This window comes from Heterocephalus glaber, unplaced genomic scaffold (assembly GCF_053883595.1).
Source record: "Heterocephalus glaber isolate CG9 unplaced genomic scaffold, H.glaber_assembly_v1.0 deba00001429, whole genome shotgun sequence".
Taxonomy (NCBI): domain Eukaryota; kingdom Metazoa; phylum Chordata; class Mammalia; order Rodentia; family Bathyergidae; genus Heterocephalus; species Heterocephalus glaber.
The window spans coordinates 6,502,656-6,514,997 of record NW_028258294.1 but is presented as its reverse complement, the minus strand read 5'-3'; the positions used below and the strand labels follow the sequence as shown (position 1 = coordinate 6,514,997).

At 34.3% G+C, this 12,342-nt stretch overlaps 1 protein-coding gene across 5 annotated transcripts in view; it reads left to right on the top strand.

Annotated features, from left to right (window-relative positions):
- The window catches only part of Nox4 (NADPH oxidase 4), a 158,478-nt gene that overhangs the window by 71,782 nt on the left and 74,354 nt on the right, over nucleotides 1-12,342 (top strand). For 4 of the 5 annotated variants that reach the window (XM_004868204.3, XM_021247199.2, XM_087212263.1 and 1 more), the window contains 3 exons: nucleotides 4,374-4,590; nucleotides 6,416-6,580; nucleotides 6,719-6,781. In XM_004868204.3, the coding sequence (XP_004868261.1) occupies nucleotides 4,374-4,590; nucleotides 6,416-6,580; nucleotides 6,719-6,781 (445 nt within the window). The remainder of the gene's footprint in view (nucleotides 1-4,373; nucleotides 4,591-6,415; nucleotides 6,581-6,718; nucleotides 6,782-12,342) is intronic. The other variant, XM_021247197.2, reaches the window with a different exon arrangement.

Genomic DNA, 12,342 nt, shown 5'->3' with positions numbered 1-12,342 from the left:
ATTAGAATACATATTAGAATTTCCCCTTTTTTTGATTCCTAGACATGTTTTCTGTATTAAAACAAAGTATGTCATAATTGCTTACTTTTCACATCAATTCACAGGAAGTTTATGAGAGAGCTACTATGTGCAAGAAACTTGCTGAAGAGAGGGTGGCATTTGGCAGTGGTTATGGACATATAAGGGATGTCATTCTCCAATTCTATGGGCATTGGAACCTGCATATCCTTCAATTGCTTCCTTCTTAATGAAACCCTTTCCACAATTTCATAGCCAAAATTTGTTATACATCTACACCATTTCAAGAGGTTACTATATATCTATATATCATTGATCATTTTGCTTTTCCCTATTAAATTTTGTGATTAATTAAACCCATTAGATCTGTGTTGTAGCGGTTCAGTTTAAATTACTTAACATGAAGTAATATTAAAAATTCAGTTCTTTACTTCTACAAGTCACATTTCAGTTGTTCAATAGCCACACATAGCTCATGGCTACTATGTAGAACAGCACTGATTTAGACCATGTCCACCATCACAGAAAGTTCACAGAAAAGTGTTGCACTAAATTATTCACTTCCTGAAGGCAAGGAGCTTCATAATTTAAATTAATAAGATTAAAATTGATAAAATATTAATTGTGAAAGATGTAAATCTTAGTGGTGCTGTGGGAAAAGAAGCAACATCACCATTTTTTGGCAGATAGACACAGAATTTCACATTAAAGTGGACTCTTGTATTTCAGAAGATTGCGTTAAATACTAAAGAAAGGCACTCATATTTTCTGAATAAAGGTAATAGGGACACAAAACAACTATAAAGACTACATATAACGTATGCCACAAATTTTAACAAAAGTAAATAGAGTAAAGGAAGTGGATAAAGAAATCATATTCGATTTTTGTCCATCAATTCAAATATTCATAATACCGAATATACATTTGTTTTTAAAATTCTTTAGAAAGTCTATTTTAATGGACTTGAAATATAATTTTAAAGAAATATATTCAAAGAACAAATATTCTGAGAATTCTGGGGAATTCTTCACTAGTACCAGAGAAATGGGCACTTTTATTTTTTACTGAGACAATAAAAAAGTAAGTTACTGCAATCAATTGAGCTTAAAAAAATAAAATTATTAGTTTCATAGAAACATATTACCTCCTTTTCTAAACTTGTAAGTATGTAGAACCATGAGATTTTTCTTTCAATGGAGTCATTGGTCTTCAATTTGAGGATATTTTCCATAAAGTAGAATAGTTATTCTGTAACTTAATCTTTTTTTTTTTTTTCGTACCAGGGATCAAACTGAAGACCTTGTGCTTGCCAGGCAAGCGCGGCGGCTCTGAGCTACATCCTAGCTCAGAATGGTTATTTTGCATGGGGAGTGGGTTTGGTATGGGGAAAGGAGTGTGAACTTTGGAATCGGACCACTTGGATTATTTGTCCCAACCTGCACTGGCAGGGTTGTATTGGTCATTTTACTAACTGCTCTACGTCTGTTCACTCAGGGTAGCAGAAGGCCACTGATCCTTACAGAGGTTTGTCATGAGGTTTATAGAAATGGTCATGGAAGCAACAAGCACCTGACTGGCTGGCCCAGTACCTGTAGTTTTCAATACTGAGCTCAAAACTTGCCAGCGTCCTTCCTAGTCCTTTATTCTCGTCACTAAGTTATGGCACAATAACTTGAGAGTTCCTGTTTGATTTTTTGATGAATGATATTTTTATCACTGTTTGTCTTTATATCTTTTCTGTCTCATCCACTTTTTTGTGATGGCAGCAATTACTAAGTAAGGAAGTGTTTAATGGGTTGTTAGGATGGAGGTAGCCTGTACTATTTATTTTGAATATAGCTTAGAATAGCACAGAATTCTCAAAATTACAGGGTCTTGTAGGTTATGGTATACTGCCTTATGTGCCAAGAGCAGCATTGTTCCTTGCCTGGCTGGGCCTGAAAAGGTGTACTGTGTTGTGACAACATTAACAGTGTAAGGATCTTGAACATGGCACAATTGTGTCTACTGAATGTTAGGATTTAGAAGGGATGGATAACATTCATTTGCCTGATGTTAAAACCCAAATTATAAGCAGCCCCCTTCCAATATGCGCGCGCGTGCGCGCGCACACACACACACACACACACACACACACACACATACCCCTTGTTTCCAGACTTGGTTATTTTAAAAACCTTTCTCTGATGTCTGCTTCATTAAATAATGGATTTACTTGGTATGGCATGGGTGCTTGTAGTGAGAGAGATCAGGTTTCTGAAGACCATGCCTTTACTACCACTTAGTTAATTTCTTGCCAAAGGAAAAGCTTATAGTGTTTCATCAGTGTAATGGGAATAAAAGTATTTACCTAATAGAATTAGTTTGTTTATGTGTGTGTGTGTTACCGGTGTTTAAACCTAGGTTTTTGGGGATGCTAGGTAAGCTCCAGCACTTAGCTACATTCTGAGATATTTTTTTTAATGCAGACTTGCCAAGGCTGGCCTTAAATTTGTGATCCTCTTGCCTTAGCCTCCTGAATAGCTGGAATTACAGGCATATGCCATCATGCCCTGCTTATTTTGTTTTGAAGTTTATTTGAGAAACAAATATTCTAAAAATTCCTGATATGAGGCTTTGTTAATAAGTATTAGTCTCCTTCCCTAACTTTTTCAGAGGTTTGTTGTGAGGATCCTATGTGCTAATGTCTGTATTAGGAGAGGCAAAGTATATGGAATTTGTAAAGTATATGAGACCATTATGGAAATCCTGGCTCTACCACCTATTTCACACACCCGAGGGTGCTGTTCGGTCTTTTAAAATAGTTTTTCAAATTGTAAGAAGAGAAAATAATAATTACAGGAATAAAATTCATGTAGTTTTTTTTTTACAAGGATAATGTGAATTGTATATAAAATTTGGTGAGCACTATTAAATGACTGTGGCAGCAGTCTATTACAGTTACTATCTGTGATCTGACTTATGTTAGATTCTCTCAAGATATCTTCCAAAGTAGATTTAAATATTTTTTTTTCGGTACCGGGGTTTGAACTTGGGACCTTGTGCTTGTGAGGCGGGCGGTGGAACCACTGAACTAAATCCCTGGCTAGGTTTAAAACTTTTGAAGGGCTATGAATCAAGTTTCACTCTTCATTGAACTCCAGAGACCACCTAGAATAGTATTACATGCATTATGCCAATATTTGTTCAATTTATGGTTAGCAGAATAAAGGTCTGAAATTTTCTACCCTTCCATCTGTCAGCCACTACCCTTGGGATGGCCAACAGGCGCAACAGGTTTGGGCAAATAACTCAAAATTGAATCAAATGCATGATTTGTCCAAGTATTACATTCCAGCAATTTTATTAAATAGAACCCTGTGAATGACAAAACTCAGATTTATATAGGATCTGTTAATTTGTTTCTCACCTAAGCCTGTTTCCAATGTGAGGCAGCTTTCTTCCAAAGTCAGTTATTTGGCAACGTGAAGAGTAATTTGAAAATAATAGAACCTTAGCCAACCAGGAAAGAAAAAAATTAGAAATAAAAAAAGTTATTGTTTCAAAATAAAAGTTAAATTTTTTCAATGCTTTCCTAAATCTTTCTTTTTCTTCATGATTTGCTTATGCAGCAGTGGTATTCTTGATACTCTATGCAATGTGCCATTTATGAACTATCCTCAAGGTAGATTTTACTTAACCCCTTGATAGGAAATGCAAAAACACAACCCAGAATGTCTTGAAATAAGAAACACCAAGAATGAGATTTTAAGATTTTAGGTTGTCCTGCCTGATTCATTGTTTTGAGATTTTCATATGATTTTGTATATAGGAAGATTGAAAGGTAAACAGATTTAGGAGCTGATTGCTATGAATAGATTGATCATAGGAGAGACAAGGTTTTAGCTCCTGTTATTTTTATTTGTTGATTTTTCTGTACATCACCAGGCCTGTTTATTCTGCCTTAGCTTAAATAAAATGTGATCCCTGTATTTTTTCTTTTATGTTTGGAGATATAGCAAGGTAATCATCATTACAGTGTTTATTGAAGTAAAAACTTACCCATAATTGTGTAGCCTAATAGACTTGTAGTAAAGGCTGTCAACTTCACAAATACTTGAAAAGATTGCATATGTTTTTTCCTACTTTGTGTTTGTATTTATTTGGAAGGCCAGAATATTTTTTGCTTAGTCTCTTTGTGAAGAATTTATTAAAATTTTAAAGATATTTCAGTTTATCTTAAATATGAAACACCAATAACACTTATGAGATAATGCTGTTTAAAATTAGCAAGAGAAAGAGATTATTTCCTTTATTATGTCCCCTGATTTCAATCTCTTTTTCATTTCCCTGTTTGTTTCCAATTTAATTTTAGAGGGCTGCTGAAGTATCAAACCAATTTAGATACTCACCCTCCCGGCTGCATCTTTCTTAACCAAACCCACTATCAGGATGTTTCCTTACCAGAGCTTCTCTCAGAACATTTTCATGAACCTTTACCTGGAGGATTTTCAAACCCAGAAGAGCTTAACCGAAACACATTGGTGAAGATTTGTGTGGAAGAGCCCAGGTTCCAAGCTAATTTTCCACAGGTCAGATTAATTCTATATTTGATCTTTACAAAGTCTGTGATTTAGTAAGATTGATCAACATCACATTTAAACATATATTTGATGCTGTATATTCATACATAATAGGATACTTTAGAATATTTCAATATCAAATTAGTACTAGTTATTCCCTTATAGGTATCTGAAAGTTCAGGGCAAAAGATCTATTATATTTGAGAACATAGAAAATTTAAACCAGTCATATGATCTTTGCATATTATGATGGTAGTACTTACTATCAGAAAGATAACAAATACATTTTACCAAACCATTGAGAAAAGCAGCTTGAATAATAAAGTAGTACTAAAGCAATTAATACTAATTAATTAATACTACAAATTATTATATTGTAGTATAAATGTATTATATATTATATTTTTAATAATAAATTTTAAAGTTCATATATTAATACTTAATATTATCTGTTAGGCATTGTGCACTGTACTGAAGTGTTCTGTATGCATGATAATATTTTTTAATATTCACAGTGACCCTTTGAAGAAAATTGAATCAATTTTCTGATGAAGGAATTATGCTTACATATATAAAATATCTTGACCAAAACCTCTAAACTAGTAAGTGGTAGAAAGAGCATTCAACTACCAACTAAAATGCTTGCTCTTTGAAAACTTCTCTGAATTCTCAGTAAAGAGTTTACTGAAGGCTCTAATTTTCTCTTGTGGCTATTGGAACTGCTGACATGTAAATCACATCCTATACTTTAAGTATATCAAGGGAAGGTAGAGAATAATGATGTTAAATTCTGCTTTAAGAAGAGAAGAAAGAAACACCAAAAGCTAGAATAAATTTGTAGGTGACTCTGGAGTAAGTGTGCTAGTTTTATGTTTTCTATTTATAACAATCCTCTGCATACATATTAGATTTCACTATTTTCAGTGTTTATCTAAACTTCACATAATGCTGAAGGTTAGAAAAGGCAGGTCCGATGGCTCCCACTTACATGTGACCTGATAATCAGAGGGTGACTGTCCCAAAGCCCAAGCCTGCTATGTTGCAGAACTTGTCCTACAAAGCCCCCTCTACACACTGTGCCAGCTAAATGTCACTTATGTAGAAGACAGATCATGATGATCTGTTTGGGAGGAGGAAGGTCTGGAAAAACTATGTAAGTAAGGTTTTAAAAGTGACCATTAACATAAGAGTGAGTTGGAAGTCTCAAAGTGATGAGGGAGGTATAGTGTGCATTTGTTGAAGAATGGTGCCCTCGCAGGCTTCTGGATCTTCCCAGTTCAAAATTATCGCAGTATTTATATATTATTTTCTGTTCATACTATGTTATGTGAGTGTAAGTTTAAACATGTCTCTATCATATCTCACTTTAAAAAATATGTGAATATTGTGTATGGCACTATACATATACATATGTGCATTGAAAATATCTAGAGGATTATTTTTTATGAAGCTTCAAATTGGTAAACCAGTAGTCTTTTTCTCCTAAAAGCTAAAGTTTTAGCTTGCCTTTATTCCTTTACTGAAAGTCATTAAATGTACACATCATATATTTGTGTGCACAGAAGTTGAAAGAATGAATATTTACTTATTACACAGGGTGTGTGGGTTTGAGATTGGGTCTTGCCATTATTTTATCTTTTGTTTCATACTTGAGTTGTGTTTGAATGAGATTCAGTCAGTGTTCATCATTTTTTATTCGTTTTTCTGTATGTTTTGTTTTTCAAGACACAGTAAAATATTGTCGCAGGAATGTGTAAAATAAGCAATCAGGCAAGATATAGATTCCTACAACCCAAATATTTCTTGAGGTACATTTTCAAAACCTCTCCCTTAGACTTGGCTTTGGATTTCCGGACCTTTGTGCCTGTACTGTGCCGAAAGACTTTATAGGTGTATCCGGAGCAATAAGCCAGTTACCATCATCTCAGTCATTAGTCATCCATCAGATGTCATGGAAATCCGAATGGTCAAAGAAAATTTTAAAGCAAGACCTGGCCAGGTGAGTCAGTAGACAGCAATGTTTAAAATACCCTTTATCATATGACTGTCTGTAATTTTTGAAAGTTAGTAGACATAACATTATTGAAATAGTTAAGTGTATTTTTGGTCATTTAAATTTTTTTTGTTACTTTTGTAGTATATTATTCTACATTGTCCCAGCGTATCTGCATTAGAAAACCACCCATTTACCCTCACAATGGTAAGGTAATTGTTTCTTGAATTTTGAAAATTTTAGAATGTAATACATCTTTTTGTGTGTTTGTGCAAGGTGCTTTATCTCATTCTTAAAGTTGTAAAAGTCGAGGTTTTCACAATACTCTTAATGTTTAATTTATCCATCTTTTTACAAAGAAATACAGTAATATGTTCAAAACCTTTGTAACTATTCTTTATTATTTTATAACATTCTAATTCAGTAAGTTTGTTAGTCACTTTTCTGTTGTTAAGACAAAATAAAATACCTGGTATAAATGACTTAAAAGAGGAAGGATTAATTTTGACTCACAGTTTCAAAGGGTCAGTTCATGGATAGCTGGCTCCAAGGCAGAAATATCATGAGGGAAGGATATGGTAAAGGAAGCTCTTCAACCTATGGCAGCCAGGAAGCAGAAAGAAAGAAGTCTTTCGAGGTCAAGAATATACTTTTTCAGATCCCATCTCTAGTAACCCACCTCCACCAACCAGGCCCTGCTTCCTGTAGCACATTAATCTGTGAACTTATCAGTAGATTAATCCACTTATGAGTCTAGCACTCTCATAATTTAATCACCTTCAAAAGCCTCACCTCTAAACACATGAAACTTTTGGGAGATATTTTAGATCAAAACCGTTACAATAAGTAATGCATTAAATTTTTATTGTTATTGATTCAAAATATATAAATTTCTTAATTTTTTTACTTTCCCTTTTATAAGATATATGGAAATCTTAATATGTCCATAGTTTTCTTTAAAGAGATAGAATTTAAGGAAAAAGAGAATACTGTGGGTTGAGGAGGAAGAATTTAAAGATCCATGGAGTATTAGAGAAAGTACAGTCTATTATAATTGTCTCCCAGGCTATCTATGGGAAAAATAAATTTGAACAAAGTAAAATGGAATAAGTATTGAAGGTTGAGCTATTTAAAAATGGGCAACATTAAATACACTTAGTCTATGAGCATATTTAGCCTTTTTTATATTGTAAAAATAACAGGAGCCCCTTATACAAAATTCCAATAATTCACACCCATGTAAGATAAAATAGAAATTTTTAAAAATTTTCCTTGGCTCCCAATTCAAAATTTGGCATATATGCTTTTAGGGTTTAAAAATTAATTTTTCTATTTTATGAAAAAATAAAATGAAATATCATAACAAAATAAGAGAATAACAGTAGTTAATATACTTTATCATTAATCTTCAAAGCAGTTACTCAGACTACAAGACATAAACCAAAAAGATTCTTACAAAAAAAGAAACAAGCAGAAAATAACACAAAACTTTCTTTTCAACGAACTGAGATAAACTAGTAATATAAGTGGAACAAATTAGCATTTATATTGAATTATTTTTGAAGCAATGGAATATGTTCTGATATTGTTCTGTCATTGGCTCCTTTCAACAATATCTAACAGATAATTTCTCTTGCTACTATATTTATATATGGCTCATTATTTTTAATGACTACATAATATTTCACAGTAGGAAAGTACTTTAATATTGCCATTAATGGTGAATAGTTCAGTTTTATTCATTTATAACAAAGCTAAATATGAATTAAAACTGAATAGTTAAATGCAGGCATAAGAATAATAATTAGGAAAGGGGCAACAAAATAACCAAAGTCAAATGCTGAGATTTGGGGATTGGGTTTTACTCAGAATAGGAGTCATTTTCAAATTGGGTATATTGAATTAGTTCAGTTGAAGATTCTAAAAGCGGGACACATTATTTCACCTTCCATGAATTTCATTTCTGGTATAATGCTGGGATAAAAGCAGTACTTAGTCATGGTTTGTGGTGAGTTTACGTGAACTCCTTTAAGTGAGACATGCAGAACACTTTCTGGAATACTCCAAAATGTCCAATCTATATAAATAGAAGTTAATAACTCTCATAAATTTTGTTTTCAGTATGAGTTTACATCTTGAGAACGTGAACTTATGAGGAAAGCTAGGCCAAAAAATGTATAGTGATAGAACAAAAGGGACACAAAGAATCAAATGGCTAGAACAAAGTAAGAGGTCATTCAGTCAATAAGATTTCCTGAAAAAACAGTAGTTTTCCTTTATTTCCTTCAAATTTTGTAATTGTATGTAGCAAACTTGTTTCTAGATTATTAAAGAAATGTAGTTTGTCATCTAGTGAAATAGTTCTATTTTGTTGTGTGGTTGTTTGTGTGTTTTTTGAGATGGGGTTCTTACTGTGTTGCCCAGACTGGGCTCCAATCCTCTTGCCTCAGCCTCCCTAATAGCTGGGTTTACAGATATGTACCACTGTGCTTGGCTTGACAATATTCTGCTTTATCAAGGAGGATGGCAACTCTGACCTTCCACAGGGACAGGATTAAGTTATAGTTTTTTTTCTCAATAGTAATGATAAATGACTCTGGACAAACTTTCATCTGGCGTTGTGTGGGGAGCTGATGAGAGTGAAAGGGGACATACGTTGTCATCACAAACAGTGAAAACTGTGTTGCGCATATGGAATATAAAATTGGAATTGGAGAGTGCTTGGGACACTACCCTTATGGGGAGGTGAGTGGCCAGATCAGGTCTCTTATTCATCTGGAGAGTGCAGATCTCACAAGGTTAATCTTGTTCCACGAGAGAAGCAGAAAGCTCAGTGAATATATCTGATTACTAAACCATTCAGTGTGGGGTTTTTGGCCAAATTGTGTTTTCATTCTGACAGTTGCAAGATGTATTTCCATTTGTAGGCATATAGACATGTAACAAGGAAAGAACTGAAAAGGGAGAAAACAAAGTTAAGTAGCTTAAGAGATTTGGCTTAATCTTGCTGTCATAAAAATTTTATTTCAGAAATTAATCTTTACTTGTGCTCAATATTGTATTTTGCAAATTGTTTTTCCACCATAACATTAAATAGTGAATATGAAATAACAGTAAAGGCAATTGCTAAATGCAAGCAGAGAGGAGAGGGTTTCTTTTTTCCCCATGAAATATTTTGCAACACCCTCAAAGTAGAGAGAATAGTATAAGCCATGGTGTACCTCTCAACCAACTTCAACAAAAACATAGAATCTACTTTCCTTTTCAGTATATGTGCTTTGAAAACTTCCACGTTCTTCTGAAACAAAAGTAAAAGAATTTTTTTTTACCTCTGGTACACACTGACCAGAGCCCTCTGGATCTAATATTCTTCAGTTATCAGGTGGCAAAATGAGAAATGCAAAATAAATTGAGTGTAGACCCAGAAGAACACTGAGCAGGCATCTCATGCGGACTGACTCTTGTTTCAGTACCACCTTGCTGAGACACATGCTCTTCCTGTAGCTGACTTGCAGCACAGAGGGTAGGGAGGATTAAAGGAGAATCAACAGAACAAAAGGAAATGGGGGTAGTTGAAAGTTGAGGAAGGAAACCAAATTATACGTGGAATACAGTTAGAGTAGTTATGTACATAGAAGGCATGAACTTTAAAATTCAGTCCCAGCTCTGTCACTTATACTAGTTCTGTGAATGTATCTCTTGATGTCTCTAAGTCTCAATTTCTTCATCTGCAAAATAGTGCTCATATATTGATCTGGTAGGAACACTGGGAATATCAGTTGAGCTTTTGAGATAGGGCATGGTAGTAGTAGCAGACATTTGAAAATCTGTCATGCAGATAAAAGATTTGATTTTCTTTCCTGCTCTGGGATCTCAAAGTATATAAATAAAACTAATACATTAAAAGTTTCGGGAAAATGAATGTTGATTCAATATAACTAAGACATCCTAATAAAAAGTCAGGAAACTACAAAAAAGCTCTCATAAGAGTGTTTGTAAGGATGCTTGTGTTAGATCAGGATTTCTCAACCTTGGCATTATTGACATATTGGATCAGATAATTCTTGGATATACTGCACATCATAGGAGGTTTAGCAGCCTCTTATCCTCTATCCAGTAAATGCAAGTAGTACCTTCTACTTGTGACTACAGATGATGTCTTCAGACATAGCCCGGTGCCCTCTGTATGTCACTATCAATTAGTCGAGAACCACTGAGCTGTAATGATAGTTGTCTAACATAGCTTAAAATGTGAATGGCTTTCTGGTGTTCTTCTTAAGTCCACTGTGAGAGGAGAGAACAGAGGAGGCAGTAGAGAATTTGGAGGATGAGGATGCTTAAGTTGCGTTCTGGGGACACCAACCCCACATCAGGAGAGCTATTCACTTTTAGCTGGTCTGCACCTGAGGATTCTGACTCCTGTGAGTGAACATTGTCATCTAAAAATATGTTTTGCTTACTCAACAGGAACCCTTTGTGGAATTCCATAATAATTAATTTGCTTATGGTGAATTCCTGAGTACTGTCACATGGTGAAAGAAAATTTGATTACTTTTCAGATTCAGAATTCTTTTTTCATTTTTACTGTCATCAATTCCCAAATATGAATTAAAGAAAAGTCAGAATAGCAATGTAAAGATCTAAGTTAATCAAGAGTTAAGATGATATGAAGATAGCTTCAAGTCCTTGACATTGTATTGAGTGAATAATTATCATTTTTTTCTATAAAAATTATAACTTGGGCTGGGGATTTAGCTCAGTGGTTTCACCGCCTGCTGCACAAGCACAAGGACCGGAGTTCAATCCCCGTTTCCAAAAAAAATAAATAAATAAAAAATAAAAAATAAAAATAAAAATTATTACTTTTCCTATACAAGCCCCAAGTGTGGTAATACAATGCGTCTGCTTTAGGAAATAAGATCTGTGTTTCTATTGGTGAGAACATCAACATTTTTCTCACCTCCCTGAAGCTCTGTTAAGGGCCCAGGGCTCTCCCTTGTCTCCTGGTAGGTGGCCTTCTACAGCACAGGGCTATTGCTCTTGGCCCAGTGAGCCCAGCTCTGAGCCTCCATGTCCAGTGCAGATTTGTGTCAGAAGATGCACATGCAGTAGAGCGTTGGGTAGAAGCAAAGAGGCTGGAGGCCTAAAATCAGTTACCACTACATTTCTTCTTACTCTTTACAATTAAGAGAAGAGTTTACCTTATTCCATTTACTTCTACAAGAGAAAGAATAATAATTGTATGTAAAGCACAAATGGACACTTCACTTCTCCTAAAGGAACATTCTCCAAAAATTCTTTAAGAAAAGCAGAAAGGAAGGAAGGGAGGGAGGGAGGGAGGGAGGGAGAAAGGGAGAGATGGAAGGAGGAAGGAAGGAAGATACTTTTTAAAAAATTCTTTAATATAGTCCCATCAAATTTTATTCATTCATTTATTTAACACTTTCTTACTTGCTTAATTTTGAGTGTTTGCACAAACTAATCTCATCATACTAGGAACCAAGTAGTGTCTTTCCCTTAGTCACACCCAAAAAATCATGCATTCTCTTTGACTGGGAACTCTTGCTTATCCTTTATGTGTCTTCTTAATATCATGTCTACTGAGAAGCCTTTACTGACTTCCCCTACTAGATTAAGCTCTTTTGACCTTTTCTTCTTAGGAAGATTCTGTGTAACACTTTTAACACCAGTGTCATTCAGTTAGGTGCTATTGCTTGTGTTCTTCTTAGACCATAAGATTCACAAACCTTTTCAAAGATTCATTCATA